Raw genomic sequence first — 27,737 nt, forward strand, 5'->3', positions numbered from 1 at the left:
CTATTATACCGTCTGTTTTATCTACGGTTTACGTTAAAACAACAGGTTAACTGCATACGTCCCCCTTATATAATGTTTACATAAAAACTGCAGATTGATCTTATGGCTTCCTTTGTCCCTTAGTCACACGGTGTCCTTTGATAGTTATGGTAAATTGAAAAATTACTGAAATTAAGAAAATTCCAATAAAGTTAAAACGTTTTCTTGAAAACTTCTTTTTTGGTTGTTTTAGTTTATTTATTTATTTATTGTGGATAACTTATATAGCGCCATTTTCGTAATAAAATACCTCAAGGGCGCTTTACATGGTGATTCTACTGTTAAGTTAATTTAATTGAAGCTTTAAATTTGTAATTTGATTAAAATAATTTATTTTGTTGTCACGTGCTACGGATTTATTCAAATGATTTAGAGAACAAGTGGGTTTTAAGTTTTTTCCGAAACATCACTTCACTTTCACAGCCTCGCACCTCTGCTGGGAGAGCATTCCATGCCATAGGGCCTGCGACCGCAAATGCACGCTCACCAAATTTAGTGCGCTGTTTGCGTAGAGGTATAATAACTTTTCCTCTCGCCGTAGACGTAGCTGATCTAAGCGTGAGACGCCTGTCAGCTAGTTCATCTGGAATGCATAGTTCCCTTAGATATTCCGGAGCCGAGTTGTGCAGTGACTTATACATAAGCCAACAGAGTTTGTATTCGACCCTCTGTGGAAAACGTAGCCAGTGTAGTTCCCGAAGTAGTGGAGTGATATGACTGAACTTAGAGATTCCGAAAATAAGTCTCGCTGCGGCATTCAATACAGATTGTAGGCGAGTCATTTTGTTCATTGGTAGACCTGCATAGATACCATTACAATAATCGACTCTAGACACTACAAACGCATTTATTAATTGACGGGCGGCATCAACCGGCAAATTTTTGCGTATGCATTTAATTTGTCTCAGCTGGTAAAAGCATGAACTTATCGTTCTACTAATTTGAGCGTCAAGAGATAGGTCAGAATTGAGTAAAACTCCCAGTAGTTTAACGGTGGGTAAAACGGCACTCCCTACATTGGGTAGAGCCGTATCCTGGATCAAATTCTGTCGTCTGGCTGAAGCCACCCACAGTTGTTCAGTTTTTGATGGGTTTAATGTTAGTCTGTTTTCAGCCATCCAGTTTCCTATTTTCTTGATGCATCCATCAATTAAATTGACAAGCACACTTCTCTCGCCTGGTTTGCAATAAAAATAAATCTGCGTATCATCTGCATAGCAGTGCGACCACAATCCACATTCTTTGATAATGTTCTCTATATCTTTAGTGTAAAGGAGATAGAGAAGTGGTCCGAGTACTGACCCTTGAGGCACTCCTGTAGACACCCGAAAGTTGGTTGAGCTTTTACCCTGGAACACGACTGCATATTCTCTTTTATTAAGATATGAACTGAACCACATATGTGCCTGATCACGGATACCATAAGTTTTCTCCAGACGTTCAAGCAAAATATTATGGTCTACAGTATCAAATGCAGCACTCATGTCCAGAAGAGCCATCAACACCAGATTACCAGAGTCCACCGACGTTATAATGTCAGACAGTACTCTTATCACTCCCGTCTCCGTGGAATGAAAACGTCGGTATGCCGATTGCCTTACCGAAAATAAAGAATTCCGCTCGATATAGTTAACGAGCCTGTGAGAAACTATTTTTTCTAGTATTTTTGATACGATGGGAAGATTTGAAATAGGGCGAAAACTGGAAAGATCTTCCACATCTAGTTGGGAATTTTTTAAAAGTGGAGTTACATTTGCTTTTTTTATGGCTCTCGGAACAATGCTGCGCTCCATGGATGTATTAAATAAATCTGTTAAAAATGGAGCTAATACGTTAATGCATTTTTTCAAAAGCCATGTTGGCATCGGATCTAATATACATTGTTTGTTGGGTAATGCCGCAACAATTTTTTTAACCTCATTTATAGACGTTGGTTCAAATTTACTGAATTTTTGAAGGGCATTATCTAAAATTACAGGTTTTTTCGCTGAACTACACGCCAGTCTGATTTTTTCGACTTTATTTGTAAAAAAGTCGGCAAAATCAGTGGCAGTAGCGCTTGTGTTAGATGTCTCTGCTATACAGTCACCACGAACAGATTGAAGGCTTCGCCAGAGTTGTTTTGGAGACTTTTTCTGTTCAGTGATTTTTGTACACCAGAAACTAGATTTTATTTCTTTTATAAATGTCCTATAAGAGGCTTGCATATCTAACCATATTGATCGGTCCAAAGTTGACAGTGTGTTTCTGTATTTGCGTTCTAGACGTCTTAGCTCTTTCTTTTTGAGTCGACAATTTTCGTCAAACCATGCATCAGATTTCCTTTTTCGAATAGTTTTCGTAGTAAATGGTGCATGTTTGTCTATCAGGTTAGATAGTACCTCATTGTACAACCCAACCAATTGATCGACGTCGTTTGAGCGACGGTCAATGTCCGGACCAATCAACGATGTCAGAAGTTCGGATTTAAAATGTTCTAAATTTAATTTTCTCCATGGCCTTGATGCGAGTGTTTTGTAAATTGGTGTTGGTTTTTGGATATTAATTTTACAGTGCACTAATCTGTGGTCTGAAAGTCCGATGTCTGTTACAAAAACTGTGATTTTTTTATCACAATTCCGTCGTATTATAACATCAAGTGTACCTCCCGCATCATGTGTAGGGGTATTTACTTCTTGTGAACAATCGAAATCACTTAAAAGTGCATTAAAACGAACCGATTCTGAATCCATCTTGCGGTCGAAACGAATGTTCAGATCTCCAGTTACGTATGTTACTTCTGTACGAGTGATGGCCCATTCAAGTAAAGATTTTATTTCCGAATAAAATTTCCGAGGTGGTGCTTTAGAACCTGGTCTATAAATTGTGATTAAGGTAAAATGGTTGCTGCCTGCGCTAACCCTACAGCCAATGCATTCAAAAGTTGTGTAGAGTGGTATTTTAATTTTTGTTAATTTAAGCTGATTTTTTGTTAGTACAATAATTCCACCGTGGTTCGTCCATGTTATATTATTTTTCTTATGAACGGTTTCAATGGATGGTTTCCGTGCCTCTTCAATAACATTGAAACCCTTACTACGAAGTAGATTAATGGTAACAGAATTATGGTCTTCATGCCAAGTTTCCGTTAATGCAAGAACGTCTAGATTATTATCGTTAATTATGTTGGGGATATCATCAATTTTATTTCTGATTGAACGTACATTCCATGTACCAAGTGAAAGAGGACAAGGTGTGTTTGCGTTTCTATTTATTTTTACGTGTTTAATTGTTTTTGGTTGATTTTTATCTTTATTTAAATATGTGACTTGTGACTTAGAAATCTGATTAATAGTTTACGCTCATTAGCTCTTCTACTATTTTACTAACTTAAAATTATTGTATCAGCAATGCAAAAAAAAAACAGATTATCAACACATTGGTAATAATAAAATTGAATGTTTATTTTTCACCTCATGTTTTGTAGTACATTGCATTGTCATACCAATTGCTAATTTATCATTTGAAGCTGTGATGAGACCTAAAGACTCCAGGTAAAACCCATGTAATAGTAAAAAAATCCGTGGTGCACCTTTTCCAAATAAACATTTCATGTCGGGGATCGAACCAATAAACTCATGCATAATTACAAATTTGCCAATTTTAACACCACGAAGCTGATGAAAATACTCTTACAACAATCCTGGGCTGGTATTCCAAATGCAATTATAGCGCGGTATAGCGCGTTTTAACGTACTAAAAACGTGCTGTAAATGCCTTCGAAATACCAACTCTGGGCCCGTATTCCAATGGAAACTATCTATGAAATAAAATCAAATTTTCTGCAATAATGAAGTGTACATACATTTTTAAAAAACATGTTAAATTACAGGTAACTGACAAAGATGCTTAAAAATTTTACACAAACATTCACATTTTCCTGCAAAAACTAGATAACTCTGTTAACTTCCTATTGTAATCGCTCTGAGAATGCTAAATAGTTTTGAAAATGCAAAGTGCTTTTGCAATAGTTACCTCTGGGACCTAGATCTATTTTTATTCTATCCAGTGCCGGCTTATCAACTGTCGCCCAGTTTACGCAAATGAAGTCAAGAATCAACTTTATTTATAGTGTTGAACAGTTTATTGCATGATATCATGAGTATCATGAGAACTCGCTTTATGGATGAGTCGCATAGCAATAAACTTTGATCATTTAATTTTAATAACGATTAGTTAAGGAAGGTCTCAATAATGAGATAATTCCAATTTTATTGACAGTATATAATAAATGTATTTTATATTATTTGTACATTTTCCATCGATTTGATAACAGATTTAGTTGCTTAGATAATTCGAGTGTTTTCTATTCACCGTGTCAAGATGAGATGACTGAATTCGTAAATAAAATATTGGGACAGGAAAAATATTTGAAATAAATATATAAATTTTAAATATATTGAACTCATTTCCAACGCACTTGTGATGTCATCATTTTTTGTTTTATTACCATCATTATTAAGGGTTACTGTACTTTCACTTTCGTAATTTTGAACTGTAATAACATCATGATTCCCCTATCAAAACCCGGTGGTGCATGGGGCACTGCTTTGGTTCACCAAATGCAGCGTATCTCAATATCTGTTACATGAATGTAAAAATATTTAAAAAATACAACTTTTTATTAGTGCTTCTAACGTTTATTATATTCGTTTAAAAAAAGGTTTTGTATACTTTTAGTTATTTTTGTAAATAAATATAAAGGGATATATACGAGTTATACTTAACAAAAAATATTGATATAAACATTGATACAATTACCTCCGTTTTTTTATGTTTGATTCAAATAATTAAATAATTTTCTTTGGGTTGTGGAGCCGTGCCTAGGTTGTTGACGCATAGATCACAGGTCCGAAGTTCCAACCACACTGCCCCCTAACTTGATTCCAATTTTTAATAGTGAGTTATTCACAACTCATTAAATATAGCCCCAAAATCGAAACATTGAGTAAATCATAAGAACGCAAATATTTCAGTAATTAAAAAAATCAAGCATAATTTGCTTATGTATTAAAACATGAATTAAATAGATGATACGTGGATGGTGATTCAATGGTACCACATAAAAATGACGGGATAAAATATATTTATTTTCCTTTCAGACCTACCGGCGCAAGTGCCGCCGCTCACCCCTGGTACTAACAAGAAGATGACCGAGGCCCTCAAGGCCTCCTTCGCTTCTTGGGAGAAGGAACAGGTCCGCCTAAACATCACCAAAGGTAAGGAAGAGACCTCTCATGAATATTATCTGCTTCTATACATGTTCTGGAAACAGGCAAAAAACACGAGTTCCTAACTTATGCGACTTGTTTATTTAGCCTAATTCTGACAATTGTACAATCTACACTATAGGGTAAAACACTGTAGGATACATTGATATCTTTGGATAAGAGCGTGGTTTTGAATTATTGTTGCCCCGGGTAATTTTTTGTACATATCCGCCTTTTGCTTTCATTTTGTCCATATTTTAAATTTATTTCGTAATACGAGTATGTATATGTTTTTTTTGCAAATTTTATTTATTTTAATTTATAAAAAAATACTGTTTTTTTATTGAGTATTGAGTGTAATTATTTTTTCTTTTAAATAAATGGAAAACGCTTTTCTAGGTGGTATAAATTTGACAACCTCCATGCCGTAAGGAAGTAAACAACTCTTTATATTTTCAGAATAGTGACTTATGTTAGCGAAAATATAATGTCTATATTGTTTTATCAATAATGTTATTAATCTTTATACGGTTCTAGTATAAAAAATACATTGAATATGCGGTACGTTTTTTATACCCCTATATTTAAAAAAAATAATTTAAAAATAATCTTTTTTTTAACTCGCACGTTGTGCATAGTTGTTAACTCTTTCGCTGCTGAATTTGGGGAGCGCGGCTGTAACGCCCGTGCGGGGTTTATTTCAGAATTAATATTTTTAACAAAATAAATTCTTACCCTCATTTAAAACGCTCGATTTTTTTATATGTTGTGGATCATGACACATTACACATTTTGAGTCACTATTATTATCACAAAATCACTGAACATTATTTAAAAAAAAAAAAAACTCAAAGTTTTAAGGTCCCCCATACACATCAAAATAATGTATAGTCTGTTTCATTTTTTTTGTGTGACACTTGCAAAAAAACAAAAAATTTTAGAAAAAGAAAAGGTCTTCAAAAAGTTTTTACCACTTAACATATTTTATTATTATTTGGAACAGTATAAATTTTAGTATCTTGACATCGTATGATATTCCTCAAAATATGGTGCAACACATAATGGAACGTTGCAATCCACGCACATCAATCTAGTTTCTTTGCGGATTTTTTTTGGACGTCTTTGGGATTGTGAACAAACATGACAACATATTTATGTTTTTTTTTTGCTGGTGTCTCAGAAATTGGTTTTGGGAAATGTCTACCGGTCAGTATTAATGGATGATCCGATGATTTGCATTGCTGTTCCTAATTGAAAATCTGCTAATGAAGGTTTTTTCCGGTAACTGTCAAATATGCGGCGTGAGAATTTAATAATATCATGTCAATAAAATGAAACACTTTTTTTTATACCTCTTTGTGGTCTTTCTTAAACATCCAACAGAACTCAGCAACATGTCTGTTCTATCTACAGGTCCCATGTTGACGATAACTATAAAGACAAAGACTATAAAGTCTAAAACAACTCTGGGATTTATAATTGGTTTTTTTGTCTTTCAATCCAATTTTCCCGATGCGCCTATTGAATCATCGTGCATTGTAGAGAGCAGGTGGACTTCCCTCTTGTCTTGCCATTTGAGGGCCATCATGGTGTCAGTGTGCATGGGGATGACACTTCACCTTTTTTTAGCTTCTCAAAAGTAGGAAGCCACCTCCTATTCTTCCGTACAGTACCACACGCGTTCGTTCCATTGCCATGCAATACTTGGAATACAACGTCAAAATGTAATAATGGACTCGTGTACCAATTGTCCATCCAAACGGAGTGCCCTTTATTAAAAAAGTCGGTCATGAAAGTGGTAACAACTGATCCCGATTTTCCAACATTAAATTTATCGTAAATCTCTATATTTTCACCAATATATGTAATAAAATCCAATATATAGTCAGTTTCAACATCGCAAAATACAAAAAAATTAACACCAAAACGGTTTCTTTTTGACGGAATGTATTGTTTAAAACTTAGTCTACCTTTAAATAACACGAGACTTTCGTCAACACACAAATTTTTAAAAGGCTCCAACGTGGATTTGAATTTATTTTTAACGTGCTCTATGACTGGTCTTATTTTATAAAGTTTGTCTTCTTTATTTGCTTCTGCATTGTTACAAAAATGTAACATGCTACTTATTAAAAAATATGTGTCCCGTGGCATTACTTGAGAAAATATTGGAGTAACTAGGCCAGCATGGGTTGACCAATATTCACTCGAAGAAAGTTTTTTACTTCGTACCATCAATATGGTTAAACCAAAAAATAAATACATCTTGTCTGTTGTAACATTCTTCCATTTAAAAGAATTCTAGAATTTTAGAATTCTGGAATGAGGTCTGATATTAGCAGTTTTCATAACATCATCATAATATATATTATTTTGTGTTGCTATTTTCTCCATCAAATCGTTCGATAAAAAATGCAAAAATATGTCAGGTTCACTGCGATCTCCGTTAAATGGAACTTTAACACCAGAATCTGCAGTGCTGAATTCGTGAACCTCGGGAAAATGGGGACCGCCTGGACCCCTACCGCAGGAGGTGTATGTGATGATGTCTGAGTTATGTTTTTTGATGTGCTTGTCGATGGATGAGAAGATAAAACAGTAGGTACTTCAAATTCAAAAATAACAGATTCGTCTTCAGAAGGTAAATCTAAATCAGAATCATCGCCCTGGCCTTCTTCTGAATCACTGTTCATTATAAAGTTCATTATTTCATCATCTCTCCCTAACAAATTTTTATCTCCAGAATGAGCCATTATAAATAAACTTCAAATAATAACTCCACAATAAAAAAGTCAAGGATGTTATAATAAAACCACTAAAAATTAGTACGTAACACAATATTCAGTCCAGCAAAATATAATAACAAGAGATTCATATAACCATATTAAAGATGAAATCCGAATATCCGTTTGAATGTTTATGTAACAGAAATAATAAAAAAATCAATAACAATAACGCAAATCACCAGTCCGGGTAATTAAGTTGGTTGAAAGGAAACCGATGTTTACTTTATCCTAAGTGTTAATCGTGTAGGCAAATAGGTACGTACATTATTATTGAAACAGAGTATACGCGGCGACACGTCAAGTGCGTACTGTGGGAATTTTAGACTGTGGTCCCGAAAACTGATTAGAAAGCATGTTTATAATAATACCATGTCTCCTAAAAAAATTCCGTGTGTATAGAAAAGATGGATTTATCGAATGACGTAAAAAAAGTTTGAAATAAGTGTATATAGAGGCCACTACAAGGAAGATAATATTGAAAACGGCTATGTTCGGGATCCGCAGTAGCGGCACGGCGCCGCGTATCGGCTATGCTCGGGACCCGCAGTGAAAGGATTAAGGGTGACTGGCCCAGTTACATTTCGTTTTTTATGGGTCTTTATGTTTTGCTTGTTTATTGTCATTGTTGCAATATATACATGAAAAGCTTGTATTGTAAAAATTGTAAAATAACTTACTCTGGGATTAATACTCGTAGCTAGCAATGATTCACAAGATCTTTTTTGATACAGTCACGAACACAAAATACAAACGTATATTAAGGTGATTCTAACGAAAATATGAAACTAATTGTTCAAAATGTCGCTTTTATATTTTTTCATTAAAATATGCCATTTTCACGTTTATTTTCATGGTAAATTTTACAAAACATGGTTTGCGGAAACTTTACACTATATTGATTGTAAGAAATACCATAAAAATATAATGTAGGTCGTTTTCACAAAATGGTGTACAAAACGAAAAATTCGATAAATATTATTTAAAATACACGTGGAAATTGCATTTTTAAATAAATAAAAAAAATGAAAGCGCCATCTATGAATAATTAGTTTCATATTTTCGGTTAGAATCACCCTTTTATCATATATTAAGGGCTTCACCTATAAACCTGCTACAAAATTACACCTTAAAGTGGTAAAATTAGGATGGGAATACCATTATACTGTCTACGCCTAGGTGTAACTTTATACCAGGTTTATAAGTAAGGCCCTAACAGTTATTATGAAAAAAGTCTTCTCACAGAATCTGTTTTCTATTAGTATTCTTTCTTCCGAGTCATCAGCCGTTGGGTAACTAATTTATCTCTGATCCAATGTTTAGTTTTCAAGTGTGTAGGATTCTTAAATTTTACCCTCTACGTTAAGCTTTGTTAATCTGAATGAAATATTTTAGGAAGTTGGAATTTCACACAATGTATTCCGCATTGCTTTTGTTTAAAATAGCATTATTTGTAAATAATTTTGTGACATTTACCTACATGTTTTCATTCTCAACCCTTGTTTAGTTTAAACTAAACTCTAGTGTATGTTGTACGTATTTAGTCTAACAAAGATTTACATCTCTATATTCTTAAATTTAATTTAATTAATAAAGTTCGATAGTCATATTAGATATTTTTTTTAAATTAACATTATTGTAAACAAAAAGAAAAAAATATTTGTTTTGAAACAGAGAGGGAAAACATTTTTGAGAAGGGAACATGGGAGTATAGGCATTTACAGGGCTTACGACCTGTCATTGGCTGGTTTGAGTGGTCATTTTACACACTGTAACATTCACCATTTTGCCTATGTTTGAACATCCATATTTCCTCAACTCTTCCATCTGTTGACTTTTGACCCTCTCTGTTGCAACAAATTTAAATATGAACAACTCCCTAGGGAGAAAATCCAGCCAGTCTGCAAGCATTTGAACATTCTCAAAACATTGTTAAAAAAGAAAAAAATAAAGAAAAACTAAATTTTCACTAAAAAATCAAATAAATTCATGTTTTTTTTTATTTCATATCTTGGGGCAGGATTTTGTTTCAGCGTCCACTCCTTCTGACACGGCTGCATTCCTGTATATCTTGAAATGAATCCAAATATTACTAAATCTCTATATCATTCGATCTTCTTCCTCATTGGGCTAATGAATTGGTCCGCATTTGTCGCTAACTTTGTAAAATGAAATTTATGAAAATTCGTAAAAATTTATGACTAGCCAATTTTCGAGACTGTTTTGTGATACCCAATTTTAAGTGGTCGGGAATGGGTGTGCTCCGACAGCTGCAAACTCACAAAATTAATTTTATTTATGACAGCTCACAATTTGTATATTATGAATTTTTACGTCACATTTTGAGCTTTGATGTTTCGGGAAGTAAAAGCGAAACGTAGTGAGCATTATGCTTGAAAGCTTTTAAAAAGTGTCAAATTCATTTTGCGAGTGTTCATCTTGTTTACAGCGATGATTAAGCAGCAGAAAAATGATACAAGATTCACGACAACGTTTTATTTGTTATTTACAAAAAATCTTGGTTGAAATTCAAGTTTTTATTTCTTTCTTATTGAGCCGATGGACTTGATTATTTTAAACTTATAATTTCAATGTCTTTTTTCATTCGTTAACAAATCTTGAATCATATTTATCAAGGATGAGTAGATTGTGTAACTGTGTCAAATTGTTTTTTCTGAAATCTGATTAATTTTTTCTTTATGTAAATTGACTTTTTAAAAATATAATATACACAACAAAAAAAAAAATTGACAGAACATTTTGTCTGTATTTTTATAATATCTCTTTATTTTTTAAATATATTATCATTTATATTTTGTCGTGATCATATAATAACAACGGATGTGCGAAAAATGCGACGTTGACTTTCTTTTATATTTGATCTTGAGGTTATCGAAAAGCTTCTTATGTATTCCTGGTTTTAAAAAAGTATATGTAAATAACCCGTGTATCAAATGATAAACATTTCTACTTATAAAGATGTGACATAAAGTGTCAATAACGATTTTAATCCGCTCTCATGCAAAGTCGAAGAAAATCACATGCGCCGTTGTTCTTCGATCATTAATATCTATTTAATATATTTTTAATATTAAATTTTTATTGGTATATTTTGTAACTTTTATTTATGTTTAAATTTTTATTATTTTTAATACTTTTTCCATTTTTTAAATTAAGTTTCATTTTTCAATATTATTAGTTCAATTTAATAAAAAAACATATTCAACAAAAAGGTCATTCCTAAACAGAGGAAATTCCTAGATAGTTGTAACCTGAAACAAAGAATCCCCGTACATTATAAAGCAGTGAAATAAACAAGTAAAAAAGAATCATAAAATAAAAAATGAAGTCTCAATAAACGCGTATGGCTTGTCGGTGATTTTTTTTTTTTTTTTTTTCTTTTATTCAGGAAAAATACAGTACAGTTACAAAGTTTAATATTTTACACAATTAGACTTAATTCTAATGGACCAGTGAAGTTTCCATATTATAAAGCAATTATATGTTAGGTTAATTATGAAAGTATAAAAAAGAGAAGGAAAAAGAAAAACATAAATGAAAGTTGTTTAAAAATTAAAATTTAAGTGGAAAAAGATATTTTAAAGTTTGTAGTTTGTAGTGATATGTGAAATATGTTGCTCCTAGTTTCGTTTTGCTAATAATGCATTCGAAAGAAATATGTAGATATTTCACGTAAATTTCATAAATAAATACCAAAAAGGCCTTTTAATTACAATATTTTATGTATTAGATTTTGTGGGTTTTCACGGCTTTTTAAATACAGCGTTTTTCGTTTTGTTTCATTATCCCAAATAGAAAAATCGCTCGTTGGCAAAAAGTCCTATCGGCATACCGCACGACAACCTAAATAAAATATATTTTTTACTTTATGTTTGTGTCTACTATTAGACATAAATCTGGGACATAATTATAAATATTAAATACCGTGTACGACAAGAAACGATAATGCTTAGATTTTTTGCGGAACATAATTTCAAAGTGTTCTCTATCATTATAAAATAATTGTAGCACCGTAGCACCAAAGGCCCGGCCATATTTCGTGCTTGAAGTGAAATTCTCCGTCCACCGACAGCTAATTGCGAGAATGATTGTGTGTGGCGATAGTTTTTAGAGAGATAAAGCGGGGGTCAACAGGAAATGAACGGTGAACCGGCGCGATGGTTGCGTTGTCCGAACTCCGGACACACGAGGCTGTGATCACTGATCACTGATCCACTAATCAGTGGGAATGTTCAATTTTTGGTAAAGCCCTGTTATTTTAGGATAAAACTGTTTTAGTTTTTGAATAAATCTGCTTCGTCTTGCGGAATTTTTATTTTTAGAAAAAAAACGGGTTTTTCTTACTGAAGGGACATTTTCAGGATAAAGCGATGATGTTTTTAAAAAATAACAATTTACGTCTTGCAGACGTTTTGTTTTCAGGATAAAGTAGTTATATTGTTAGAATAATCTGTTTTCTTCATACAGTGGTGTTATTTTTTAAATAAATCCGTTTTCTAAAAAAATATTTTCAGGATAAACCGTAATGTGTTTAGAATAAATCCGATTTCCTTTTTACAGTCAAGCGTCTGTTTACATGATAAAGCAGTGTTAATTTTTTGCGTTTTTGTTACTAAGCAGTCTTATTTTTAGATTCAATCAGTGTTATGTATGTCTGTTTTATTTTCATCTCTGTGAAGCGTTATTTTTTGGGCAAAATGGGTAAAACGGGTAAAATTCCTAATGTATGACGTTATTTTTTAGGTTAAAGCAGCGTTATTACACGGTAACTGTTCTTATATTTAAGCAAAAACAAAGTTAAACAATGTTTTGAGTATATACAAATGTTTGCAGACTGGCTGGATTTCCTCCCTTTGGAGTTATTTAGATCTAAATTTGTTGCAATCGAGAGGGATTTTTTTTTTGAGAAAGGAATATGGAAGTCTAGGCATTGACAGGGCTTATAGCCTATCATTGGCTGGTTTAAGTGGCCACTTTGTAACATTCACCATTCTGCCTATGCCTAGACTTCCATATTCCCTTCTCAATGATCTTTTCCCTCTCGGTTGCAGCAAATTTAGAAAAAAAAGAAGTCATTCATTGGATAATGTAACACAGTAATCAAAGTGTTTTTTTTTTCTCACAAAAAGCGGGATGTTATAATCAAACAAAATCTGTTTTTTTTAATTTGCTATTTTTCTAGAATAAAATATGTCTAATTATGAATTGCTTAATTTTTCATAAAAAATCTGACACATGATAAAAAATGTAGGATAATTATTTTTCTTTCATTTTGAAAGAATTCTTGCTTCTAACTAGATATAAATGTTACGTAAAATGTATGAAAATTACGTAATACAATAATATTTCATTTATATGAAATAGGTATATGATACATTATGAATTTCACAGTTCTTCAATATTTTTGAAAAACTTCATAGTCCTTACCGAAAATCCTCGCACAAACTCAAGTTTACTACCAAGAAAAGTAAATGGACAATTAAGTATCCTAAGGACTTTATTAGACACTTCCTGTCACATCGTTTAAGGTAAATTACATCCTTAAGTTACTCCACACGCGTAATTCTGTTACCACGTATTATTGTGTATGATTTACTTACTAAGTTGTTTGGTTACGTAATAAATTGGAAAAAATATTTTAATAAGATAGTCATAAAACTTTCTTGCTTATCAACTTTTATTTGAATAAAAAGCAAATGATGAAGACCATATAAAAAAAAGTGAAACTAACAAAATGACTTATTAGACAGCAAATGTTTGAGTATGTCCAAATCAATTTAAGTACTGGATTTAACCCCCTGGGTATAAGAATAATAGAGACTTCAACAGATACAATAAAGTCTTCAGCTCTTTTATTTCATGAAATTAAAAAAATATGATGTTCAAATACAGGCAGAATTGTGAATATTTCAGAGTGTGGTCATAAAAAAACGGACGTCGAGGCTACCTCGCGATGGTTGGGAAAACAGTCTTAAAAATATTTTGCGCTTTCTTTTGTGTGCTTTCTTTTGTCAGCTCGTACATACAAATATTATTAATTCTATCGAAATTATGCTTTCCCTACATGCAAGTATACATACGAGTATGTAACTATTCTCTTTTAAAATTATTTTTAATAAAGACTTGTGGGCGGTATGCAAACATAAATTAAGGAATTAAAAAAACTTATTAGGAGAATCTTAATATTAATTCTCATATTTTTATTTACTTTTTCCATTAGTTATTTTACCATCTTTGTTTCAATTTAACGTTTAATTTAATAGGTAAAACAAACATCCTTTATTGTAGAAAATTCTATCGTAAAAAAGGGGGTGCACCAATTGCGGCATATCTTGATGATTTGTCACACACACAAGCTAATCAGTCTTACGCTTCAGATACTAATCATGAAAGCTAATATTAATTTATTCAAATGTGTTTTTTACTGCTGTATTGTACAGTCCCTGGCTAGATCTGATATTACGAATATTGTATTCTCGTAATAAATTGTAAGCATCATTATCTTCAAACCCCTTTCCGAACCGTCGTATTGAAATACATTTCTACATTATCTGTTGTAGGAAGGTGATCAGTCTTACGCTTCAGGTGCCAACCCAGGGACAGTGAAATATTCCAGTGTAAAAATTCACCTTGTAAACAAATATTTCATGTCGACCTTCTCAGGAATCGAACCCGGAACCTCAAGCGTGGTATGCGAAGACGCCAACCACTACACGACGAGGTGGACTTTTCTCCACTCGATTTTCTTTTTGAAGGTTTTTATCTGATAGTAGCCACCGAATTGGAAACATTCGTTCAGAATTCTGGTTCTGTGTTCTGGTACATTATTTGTTGATTAGGGGTTTCTATATATTATTAAATTCATTCAATATAAGGACATGTTCCTTTTTTAAATAACTTTTATTAAATCACGTGTTTATTTTTCAAATATCTAAAATCATAAGAACACAAAAAACATTGATTAATAATAAATAAAGTACCTCAATTTTAATCACACCTAAAGAATAGATATTATGACTTATATGTTCACAGTTAATGCACTATATTGCTCACTTGTTCGTCCTTTTTTAGAATATGCCTCCGTGATCTGGTCTCCCTTCTATGTAGGCCAGATAAATTATATCGAATCGGTGCAACATCGTCTGCTAAGAAAAGTTGCATGGTGATTTGCCTCGACGGGAGACTACACTTACGGCGAAATGGAGTAAATGTTAAAAATCTCAAGTCTACAAAAACGTAGAAATTACAGTGACTCCATATTTATGTTTAGTTTACTAAATAGCTTAATCGATGTACCGTCGTTACTGGAACAAGTGGCATTCAATGTTCCGATCCGCCGGTTGCATTCCTTGATCAGCACAGCACAAACTCTGGCTTGCATGCAACAATATCCCGATTGTGTCGCATTGTAAACTCGAAACAAGATCTGGAGTTTTTTCGTGTAAGTCTTTCTAGATTTAAACAATCACTAAAGTAGACCAGATCTCGTCTTGAGGTAGTAATTATTATTAAATCGCTTGCCCTAGCTTTAATTTTCTTTAGTTGTATTTTATTTCAGTTGTACATGTATTTATTTTAACGAAACGTGTTTGCCATTGTTGAATGGACGAATAATTCCGTAAATAAATAAATAAAAATAAATTAACTAATTAATTAATATGCACACATTTCTAAATCCGTTTTTTTAAAATATATTAAATAAAATTCTTTTTTTTGTATACGTTTTGAAACTTCAATTATTTAAATCACACCTTTATTTTATTGATTGGTTGAAAGAAAATAGCAGAAATATGTATTAACAAAATAATTTATTTATTAATTAAATAAATAGAAAATAAAACTATTACCTTTGAAAATATTATAACTATGTGTAGATATCAAACTGTAAATGTTTTTTATTCTAAAACAAAAGTACCCCAAAAAGTCATTAGTATTTCGACACCATCACCGTTTAATATAGTAACCCACAAAAACGGGATTTTACAGGAGAAGGGTTTTAATGTATTTTTGTTCTGTATAAATTTTAGTACAGACTAATTTTTGAAAAAATGGTATGCATATTTATTTTTTTATCTTTTTTCATATAATCTAACATAAAACTTAACATGCTTTTGCGGTTTTTGTAAAAATGCACGTACAATTTTATACTTTGGAAAAGACTTAAAGTAAAATAGCGTATGAATGACATACGATATTTTACGTAAAGACGTAAAGTAAAATATTGTATAAATGACGTACAATATTTTACATCGGGATTACTTGATACTCCCAAACGATGTATATAATCGCAAGAAGCAAAAATGATAATATGTGTTGTTATTATGTATATTATAACAAGTACAAATACTTCAAACATAGGTAAAATGGTTTGCTGGTTTGTTTTATCAAGCATTTTACTGTCTTTGATTATTATACGATAAATCTGTTGTAATTTCAATTGTACGCAGAGTAGATTAGGTTTCTAAAGCAACATCACATGCCAGCTTAATTATTTTATTTTTCGCATTAGCGGGATTCATTTTGGAAAAAAAAATACAAAAAACTGCTATTTAAAAAAAAAAAACAATGCACGCGGCGGACGTCTGTCTAGTCCTGAGAGGACAATCGTAACTGATACTTACGTTGCTTCCGGTCATCTCTTTAGCCCACTGAAAATCATCGCTAAGGTTCATACAATAATATACTTTCTAAAAAATATGAGATAGGATAGATAAAAATATGCGTCCCAAAAAAACGTAATTAATTACAAAAAATTTTTTTTCTTCCTTGGAACTAAAAATATAAAAAATAGACGAAAAACATCAAAAACTCATAATCGACTTTTGGTGGGTTACGACATTATACATAGAAGGGTTCAATTTGTATACACATTTTAAAAATCTTTCTTTGAAATCTTGTTTTCTACAAAAAATCAAGAATCTTGAATAGTTTATTAAATATTGGATTTATATTGGATTCCGCGTGGAATTCCATCACCTGAGTATAAAATCCACTCCTAATTAGATTTAGTTTCGATTTCCCCTTTAACCTACCTACCGTTTTACTATTGGGGGGGGGTTCATATCCGGTCCTTACAATGGCCATATCTTTTTTTACACTTTTCATGTTATTCATTATTGAAAATCAGTGAATAGAACGCGTCCTCACTTCCGGTCGGCCTAACGCTACGCTTTTTCCTCGTACCTGATTGTCATAAATATATATATTTTTAGGGTAATCTCCATGTTATCGCTCCGGTCATTTGGACAAACGTGAATTTAAACGTGCCCAAAAAAAGCGTATGAAAAATGAACAAGTTTAATATTATCGTGTGTCGAGGTATTATTAGTGTCAAATAGGAATTTATTATAGAAATAAAAGACGAATGATCCTTAAATCTACTAATTTTAAATAACCAGTTACCGGTTTCGTCACTCTCGCGACGTCTTAGAGACTGATATATTTATTGTAAAATTCTATGTATTTATTTTAAAACAGTAAGGATAGAGAATTCAAAATCATATAATAGTCATTGAATTTAATCATTTTTGTCTGAAGGACTTTTTTACAAAGTTTTGCGGAAAAAATACAAGTTATATAATGAGTATTCGTTCTACATGTCAAAACCCACGATCTCTTACTTCATTTGATCGATTATTTATGATTGTCTCAGCTTTGCATACTACATCAACTCTCTAACTCTTTTTCTTTTTAATTCTCTGATAAAACGCCGCGTTGTTTTTGATATTAAATTTCTGTATAAAATATTAAACTATAAAGTAGATACTAACCTCCTAAATAAAATACAAATAAATGCGGGATTGAGAACACTCAGAAAGCGGGAAATATTTAAAATACCTTTGTTTTTAATTAATGCTACATACCACACACCTATGGCCCGCATGTGTCGGGAATATAATATATACTGCCGAAACAATAAAATTGTCATTTTTCATGATACTCTCTCAGCTTTTGCGAATAATCTCTTAAGCTAGGGTTTCCTAGGACAGCGGTGCCCGTATCTTAACGGCCGTAGTGAACGGTGATGCGGTAGACAGCCGTTGTAACAGTGACTAGAGAGTGGTTTCCTAGGAAAACTGTTTTGATAACATTTATTAACACCGTTTTCCTAGGAAACCACTCTCTAGTCACCGTTACGACGGCTGTCCACTGCATCACCGTTCACTACGGCCGTTAAGATACGGGCACCGCTGTCCTAGGAAACCCTAGCTTTAGGAATAAATCTTATTTAATAAGAACACACGAACGACTTTTTTTTATTGCATTGTATTCTGTATAAAAAAAAAAAAAAAACAGAAATATGTATTACATCTTAATTTATAAATCTATTTCGTAAAATTCTAAAATTGAAGATAAAAATGCACGTAAAATTGTATCGACGAATGCTTTCAAATTATATTTTTTCTAGTATGTATCTTTGTTGAATTACCTAATAAAATAAAATTACACGGGTCTTGACATTTGACACCTTACATAAATAGTTTTACTCACTATATATAATTAGGTATCTTTTACTATCTGAGGTTTTACCACACATTCGCGTGAGTGATCGTATTTGGACAGCATTAAACTTTATTTCTATGTTTTATAATTATTCCAAAAATTAGCGTCGGAACCAGAAATTCAGTGTGATCTGATTATTTCGTTTCATGCGACAAATAATATTAACAATAATAAAATTCTTATTAACTATAATATGCATGTTATAAATATGAAATAATAAAACAAAGGTACACATGGATTAATAATAACTTGTTGCCGATAGCATTTTTTTACGGTCTAACCAATAAAAAAACAAAATATGATAAATATATATATATATTTTTTAAATATTTAAAAACAAATAAAAATATTAGAAAACAAAGTGCTCAGTGCTTTACATTATTTACATTAAATGCATTTTAATTTACTCTGTTGCGTCTTCCAAATTAATACCATAGTAACATTTATTTGTTAAGAACATTTTTAACACTTGCAAAAATTTCTATATAATAAATTTTTTTAAAGTTTATTAATGTAAATACATTATTATTTTTCTTTATAATAGTATTTTTTAAATTCATTTGTTTATAAATTCTCTAAAAATTATAATTTGTTAGTTTACAGTAGACAGGAAGCTGAGGAATATGTTTCATATATAAGAATGTAATTATAGTTTCTTGAAAATCCTTTCTCGTTTTATTGATGTAGATATGTTTTAATTTTTAATTTTTTTTATTTCTTTTAAATTTTTACACAATTGATGTGAAATTATGTACAATTATGTATGAATAAAAAATACACTGACACTCCGGAACGTGCCTGTGGGCCAGTGGAGTGGCTATATCCATAAAAATATATATATATTGAATGTACCTACCTATTGTATAGACATTTTTGTTAACTATGTATTTGTATTGTATTTTATATTGGATTAAATAAATAAATAAATAAAAAATAAAAAGTTTAAAACAAAAATAAATTTATAAAAAAAACTGCCTACGTATGTTTTTAAAATAGGCAATCTCCTATTCTAGTGTTTTCAGGTATTGATATTACCTATTGCATATTATTTTATTTTATTTTATTTAGATTGTAAATAAAATATCAACATAATACTGAAATCAATTTTTAATTCGATTAAATTTACGTGTACTATTTTGTAATTGATGTTATGCATTTTTTTCAAACGAGATTCGTAAAAGTGTATTATTTTCTCATAGTAATAGAATCGTCCACTCTTTGCATCCTTTGTGTCCGGGCCTTACTTTTGCTAACCTAAGTATCGATTCACCTCACATGGGGACACTCGTTTTTGTCTTTGGTTAAACAGTCTTCGGCTAACCAACAGTCGGCGAACTTCATAAGAGTCGGTAAAACTTCAATAGAGGGAGGTGTGATTACAGACGTATATAAATATAACGGAAAATATTATACAAAATACATTTAGCGTTTTTGTATAGATATTGCGTATTTATATTCATATAAACGTAATTATAAATAATTTGCAAAACCAACATGAATTTGATTGAATAATTCGGGATCCCGGGAAATTCGACAAAATCGGGCGCAGTTATACGGAAGACTTCCAGCCCTAATATGTCCAATTTTAAAAAGCTGTTCCTAAAAATCCTATTACATAAACGTCTGAATGCCGCACCGAGAATTATTTTTGAAATCTATAAGTTCAGTCATATCACTCCACTACTTCGGGAATTACACTGGCTACGCTTTCCACAGAGGGTGTAATACTGACTCTGTTGGCTTATTTATAAGTCACTGCACAACTCTGCTCCGGAATATCTAAGGGAACTTTGCATTCCAGATGAATCAGCTGACATACGTCTTACGCTTAAATCAGTTACATCTACGTCGAGAGGAAAAGTTATTATACCTCTACGCAAACAGCGCACTAAATTTGGTGAACGCGCATTTGCAGTCGCAAGCCCTATGGCATGGAATGCTCTCACAGCAGAATTGCGAAACTGTGAGAGTGAAGTGATGTTTGGGATAAAACTTAAAACCCACTTGTTCTCTAAATCATTTGAATAAATCCGTAGCATGTGATAACATAGTAAATTGTTTTACTTAAATCCAAATTAAAAAAGTAAAAATTCAATTAATTTCTTTTATATGTTTAAGTTTTTTTGCTGCACCAGATTGATTAACGCTAACTAAGGGGTGTATAATACTTCAAGATATATATCGGACATCTGTTTTAGGAAAAATAAATGTTTAAGAAAATTTACTCGTAGATCAGCATTTGATTTGATCACAGGTTAGGTGATCGCGTTTTTGGACTAGCTGAATCCTCTGCCGGAACCAATTGCCTTCACACTTGCGAATCGTCGACACCAGTCAATTGAGATTCTGAAACTAAAATCATCCGGCTCGTGGTATAATGGTCAGCGCGTTTTCCTACCATGCAAAACATCTCGGGTTCGATTCCCGGCATGGTTGACATAAAATATTCGTTTAAAAAAGGTGCTTTTGCACTACAATATTTCGTTGTCTCTGAACTGGCACCTGAACCGTAAGACTGATTATCTTACTACCTTCATGTATTGAAAAACGATCTGCGATTGATGTTCCGATTCAGCGTCCCGTGCACAATTAGACGCGGAAAGGTAATGAAAAAAATTAAGGAAGGTTAGCTTAGTTAGAATGTTAGCATTGTAAAGCGCCTTTTGCGTGATTTTTCACAAAAATGGCGCTGTAAATCAGATATTGATTATTATTATTAATACTTGATTTATTGTTTTAAAAATTTAGTTAGGAAGTCCTCGTAGTATAATATTTTTTTACGCAATATTTCCACGGACGGGTGTTCTGTGATCGATTTTAGGTAAAATCATTATTTTCTATGTGCTTTCTCAGCCGCCTGAGTATTTTATCTGCAATTCACCACTGTTATTGGGGTTTTTGGTCTGCTGTGGTGCAAACAAATTACAAAACACAAAACAAATCAAACATAGGTTCTGAATATTTTAGATTTTTTTTATTGAAAATTTTAGTTTTACCTATATAAGTTGAGTGGGTTATTGTGTTATTTGTCCACATAATATGTTACTAAACTGTCCTTTGCTAGTTCCAATGTTTACAAGAATCACGGCCTCAAATATTGACAAGTCAAATAACTAAGGCGTAGGGTTACTTGTTCGAGAAAAATACAATGAATCTTATCTTCAACTTGTCTCGCCTTTCACAACTTTCTGATTTTTGTTTGAACCGAAAATAAATGTGAATGGAATTGATATATATATATATTAGAATATTAATTCTTTATGATAATAATAAGGTTTTTATGTACATATAAATCATAAGTACATAACCAACATAATTATTTATATATTTTTATGTAAAAAAATATGTAAAATATTAAAAATATGAATAAATAAATGGAAAATAGTGTTTACAAATACAGTACAGAAAAAAATTAGAAATAAAGTATGTTGTAAATGGAAGAAAATGCTGTGTTTAAGACATAAACAATAAAAGCTGTATTAACAAATAATAATATTAAAGAAATGCAGCTAACAGAAATACATTATAAAATTTAAAAAATGTGTGTATATAATATTATTAAAAGATTGACGATGCTAATGTTGATGGATGCAGAAAACGAGGAAGACTGAGAAACACGTGGCAAGAACAAATCCAACAAATTCTTGAAGATGGACACGTCAAAAGTAGGAAAAACGGCGCGCGTGCATGAGAAGATAAAATAGCGTTCTATACTAATGCTAATGATTCGTTTGTTTGGTAGACGTATTTGTCCTTTGTTCTTTGAATACATATAGATATATTTTGCATTAATTTAAAATCTGTTTTATTCAATATATGAACCCAGTGTCACACAAATAAGGTATTTTTGCTCTCATTCAAAATTAATAATTTGTTAATGGGCTCGTTTTTGAAGTGTGCCCTTCATATGTTAACACTATGTGTAACTCTGCCTAGCCCTACAGAAAAATGTCGTGATGTTTGTAGGAATTAAATCTGGTATTTCGCTTCAAAGATTTGCAAATACAAATGTAATATATTATAGTTAGCTGGATCGATTTGTTTCAACAAATGTAAAGCTACGAGGTATGTAATTGGTCCCATTAAAATGTTCGTTTGGTAAAAATGGACAGATGGTTAGATAGACATAATTTCTTTTGCCCATAAATAATAAACCATTTAAAATTAGCCGCTGGCTTCATTCGAAAACAATAATATTCTTCAAAGTCTTGTACTCACCAGTCTAACAAGGTTTGAGCGAAAAAAACAAACAAATGAACTCACATTTATAAGCGGAAACGGAGATAGAAATCGGGATTTGTTCACCTTTTTGACCGCCTTTTGTTTTATTCGAATTTCGAATCAGCACGCGATTGTTTCTCTTTCCGATTTAAAAAATTCAAAAACCTATACTCGGGCTAATGAATGTTCGAATTATGTGACCAACTGCATTATCAATATTTGAATAAATTATTTACCGTTTTTATGGAGGAATACGGGGCTATAAGGATCAATCGCTTGTTGTTTTGAACTTGGGGTTAATTAGTCCCCGGGGGAAACACTAACCTGACATTAAATGTTGTTTTTATTTCAATTTTTAAGGGGGACATAAACACCGATGTCATAGAAGCTTTGAGGATCAATAAATTTATTTAACGTTCTACCCCTTAGGCTATTTTTTATTAAATACATGTTTTTTGTACATTTTATTAATCAATATGTAAGATTTAAATAATATGGAGATGCTATACGCTTTCAATAGTAAGCACTAAAATAAATTATCCAAATTGTTTATTTAAACACAGTCAATAATACTACAGTAGGACAATATCTAAAACGCCATATTTTGGGAAATCAACTCTGGATCGCTAAAATTATATTAAATCATTTTTAAAATGTGGTTAGCATTATTTATATCATTCAGATTTTGCAGAATATTTTTAACAATCACAAATAAACCTGATTTTTTTGATTGGGTTCTTTGTTTTGCGATAGAGTACCACCCCAATCTCCGGTACGAGGGGAAGGATTTTCACTACCCAATATTCTGAATATGTCGTGGAAATGAAGAAATAGTTGCATTACAATTCTTCGAAGGAATTCTATCTGTAAATGGGGAGAGGATATGAGGGTGCGACATCTTTATGTAGAGGAAATTGCACATTCACGAAAATCTTTACCCTAGACAATTTCCCCCGCTTTCCTCTTCCAATTTTGGCAGTCGGAATTTTCAATCCAATTCGGCACAGTTTTCTGAAAATAAAAAAATGTATTATTTATTAATTTATTTACTAAATTCCTGTTTTATTTAAACATAATCAAATACTAGATACACATATTATAACAAAATAATTTTTAAATAGGTTTTATTAAGAAAACATTGGATGTACATTATTTATACATAACTCAACATATTGAACCTTTTGATTGAAATTGGAAATTTATCGATCTTCGTAAAGGTGTGTCCACTTTTTCCCATTTTATATTTTTTGTACTGCCATGTTCATTGTATTTTGTGACTATTATCTGGTGGTAAGAGTAAAAGGAAAGTAATCTTGTAATAAAAATATTAGCGTTCTGTGACAAATTTGTAAATCTACATAATAAATTACAAATCTCTTGAGACTTGCGGTAAATTTGTAGACCTATGACAAATTTGATGCTAGTATTTTTAGTCAAGATTTTATTTATTTATTTATTAATATCGTGTTCAAAAGAAGTAGAATGTTTTTCTGTGCAAATTTAACTTTGAAAGTGTAATTTATGAATCCTAGAGCTTATAATCCCTCGCGTGTCGAATTGTTGTTTAGCTTTCAGTCTGATTGAATGAACTCCTGACAATTAAAGAATTATCACTCTTTCTGGTAATAAATATTAATTTTCTCTCGGTATTTATCACCCCTAATTACATGCCCAAGTTTAAACGGTTGTAATTGTGATTCCAGATTCAAAAGTAATCACGTAATGTTTTTCAGAGCTTTGAAATTTTAAAAAAATATTGGTATTTAGGAATTAAAGAAATTTTTGTAACTTTCGTAAGTAAAAATTTATTGGTGGAGTCAAGCCTTTAGAACAGCGTACTGACCAAATTTTTGCCTGGTGGTATTATTTTCGTGTGTCGGCCTCGTGGTGTAATATTCAGCGCATTTGCCTACCATGTAAGAGGTCTCGGGTTCGATTTCCGACCCGGTTGATATGAAATATTATTATAAGGGTGTTTTTACACTAGAATATTTCATAGTCCTTATACTGGTACCTGAAGCGTAAGACTGATCACCTTACCTTCATGTAACAAAAATGATCAAGATACGCTGCGATTGGTGTACCAATGCAGTGCCCTATGCACCAATAAGTGCGGAAAGATAATGATGATGATGGTATTGTTTTCATGTTCGAGGGTTCGATTCCTGGCACAGTTGACCCTGTTACCATTAATTTTAGATTACAATTGATAATTTTTTAAACCTCTTAAAATTAAGTATTTTACCACATTTATCAAAATATTCATATTATGTCTTTGGGTCGGATTATTTTAGATTTTTACTTTTTAGCTTTTATAAAGAGCTATAAGTTTTAATAACAGTTATCAATACCTAGATCGCGGCAAACATATAGTAAATAAAAGTTTACCGGCGCGTTTCTTATACAAATATAGAGCCTAGACTTCCATTGTAATAATTAATTTCCCCCTTGGGGGTGAACTCTCAAAATATTGTTGATATAGAGTATATCTATATAAAATTCATTGTTACTCCATGTATGTTGACTAAATGTACACGTAGGTATGTCCTCCGTCTACGTTGAATCAAAAGCGATGGGTTACGGCTTCTTAGAAACTCACGCATCAGAAAATTGCCATAATCGAATAAATAAATAATGCATCAGGTTCGCTGGAGGGTGACGAGGGTTATATTACTTTCTGAAGCTCTGGCAACACTAGCAGTTTCAACACTTCCGTGCTACATACTTTGATGTACCGATGGCCATTTGATCGATTCGGCATATCCATGTATATGTATAATTAATTTTATAAAATGCCATTTAATTGCCTCATAATAAGCATATCTTTAGAAAACGAGAAAATAGTTTAAGAAAAGTAAGTTTTAGAGAAAAATAAGTATTTACAAACATTTCGTTTGCTTTTACGGTGATCTTCAAGACAAACAAACAAATAAAACCCTGTATTTTTAAAAAAAAAATTATTTGTTTATTTTTCCATACATATATTAACATACAATTTTAATTATACAAATACACTTTAAAAAATACATCTTAAAATTAAGCTATAACATAAATTGGAAAAAATGCCCACAAAGACTTCAGCTTCTGAGCGTGGGCCATTCCTTTTTTAATTATAAATAAGTTTATAGCGTATCAATGTGGTATGACATGACCATGAAAAGAAAAGAAAATTATTTAAATTATTATTTGCATACATATATCGCTTCCTCAACATTCATACATTTTCTCATGCACGCACAACGGTTATTCCAACTGTCGACATGCCCATCTTTAAGTATTTGTTGAATTTGGTCTTGCCATGTCTTTCTCGGTCTTTCTCTTTTTTTGCATCCACCAACATTTGCACCGTAAATCCTTTTTGCCATTCTTTCGCTGTCCATTCGTCATGTCTAAACCAACGCAGTAATTCTTTTTTATTTTGTCGACAACGCTTGTCTCAGCCTCAAAGGCCGTTTACACGTGGACAATACCATATTGTTTTGTCTCAGGACCCGACCATTGTCCACGTGTAAACAGCAATTTGTAGGACAAAACATCGTTCGGAGACATTGTCACGGAGATAGACGAGTAGGTTATCTCCGCGGAACGATGATTAACTTCACCACCGCCCGTCGCCGCATTGTCCTCGTTTAAACGCGCCCGTGCAGGACTTATGACGATAGTGATTTTCTCGACGTGTACGCGTCGCTCCCGCCTAATTTTTGGGAACTTGCTCGTAATAAACGCCGTCGTGTATTCATTTTTGCAGCGTGAACTGCTGCAAAATTTCGTATTGTCCCAGCGTTCTGTTCGAGGCTGTTCACGTAGCTGGAACAAGACAATATTGTTATATCTATTGTATTGTCCCGTGTAAACGGTACTTAACATTAAGCGCGTATCTTGACATATGTGCAAATATATACAAAGTTTTACCACACATTCGCCTGTAAGATCGCGTTTCGACACACTTAGCCTATTTTCGTTCTTGATTTTCTATAAAAATATACACTAAGTGTTCATTTTTAAGTATTCTTAGTAATTAATGGTTTTCCCCAACGCTTACACTTTTCATGTGATTTTACCTTGCATACATATTATTACGTTTTTTACGGTCTGAGTGAGTTACAAAACAAAAATCTGTTTTATATATTGCTCATTTCTGTTTTATGGTTACAAAAATACCTTATTCTTCTACAGAACCAAAAAACCTAATATTTGCATTTTTTCCTTGAATATTATAAAGTAACTCGAGCTGGTAAGTATTCAGCTTCAGCTTGTTTCAGTGCCATTAATATGAATGGCGGAGAATATTCGCGTAATTTTGGCATTGCTTAAACTCTTTTAAGATATCCAAAATTGCGTTTGATGATGATGTAGGCTCTTGATAAACACGGTTTCACTTTTAAAGATTCGCTCCTAACGACCAGAAAGAGCTTTAATTGTTTGTCCTGTGTCCATTGTTCTGGTCACACGCGGCTGCCTCGTGCGCTAACGCAATCAACTTAAAGCCGTTTTTGAGTTATTCTTACATTCGCCATGGCTCCTTTGTTGCGATAGGAACGTTTACAGACTCGAGGTACATGTTTTCGTAGAATTTATTACATTTTTGTTAAAACTTGAGAAAAAAACGCCCATTTTTTTCCTTTAATGATTTCAAGAAGGCGAGTCATTGGCCCATCATATTAGTTATGAATTTCTTAAATAAAAAGGTTCGTCGGTTTTCACAGTCACTGTTATCAATATGTGTCGTCATTTTTGTAGAAAAACCAGAGATTCTGCATAAACCCAGAAATTACAGTGCACAATTAATAATGAAGGCAATTAAAATACACGGACACCCTCATATCATAAACAAAGACGACTGACTTAAATTAAACTCAACATGATTCCATAATTCCATAATGATAAACAAAAATGACCCCACTGCCGACTGCGACACGGT

The 27,737-nt window shown here is 32.2% G+C and overlaps 1 protein-coding gene across 2 annotated transcripts in view; it reads left to right on the forward strand.

The window, feature by feature from the left end:
* Nucleotides 1-27,737, forward strand: part of pnt (ETS transcription factor pointed) — a 383,988-nt gene that overhangs the window by 286,855 nt on the left and 69,396 nt on the right. For both annotated transcript variants that reach the window (XM_088242955.1, XM_088242956.1), the window contains one exon: nucleotides 5,181-5,297. In XM_088242955.1, the coding sequence (XP_088099081.1) occupies nucleotides 5,181-5,297 (117 nt within the window). The remainder of the gene's footprint in view (nucleotides 1-5,180; nucleotides 5,298-27,737) is intronic.

The sequence above is a fragment of the Micrasema longulum genome, unplaced genomic scaffold (assembly GCF_059751315.1).
Source record: "Micrasema longulum isolate JH-2025_06_02 unplaced genomic scaffold, ASM5975131v1 h1tg000178l, whole genome shotgun sequence".
NCBI classification, from domain to species: Eukaryota; Metazoa; Arthropoda; class Insecta; order Trichoptera; family Brachycentridae; genus Micrasema; species Micrasema longulum.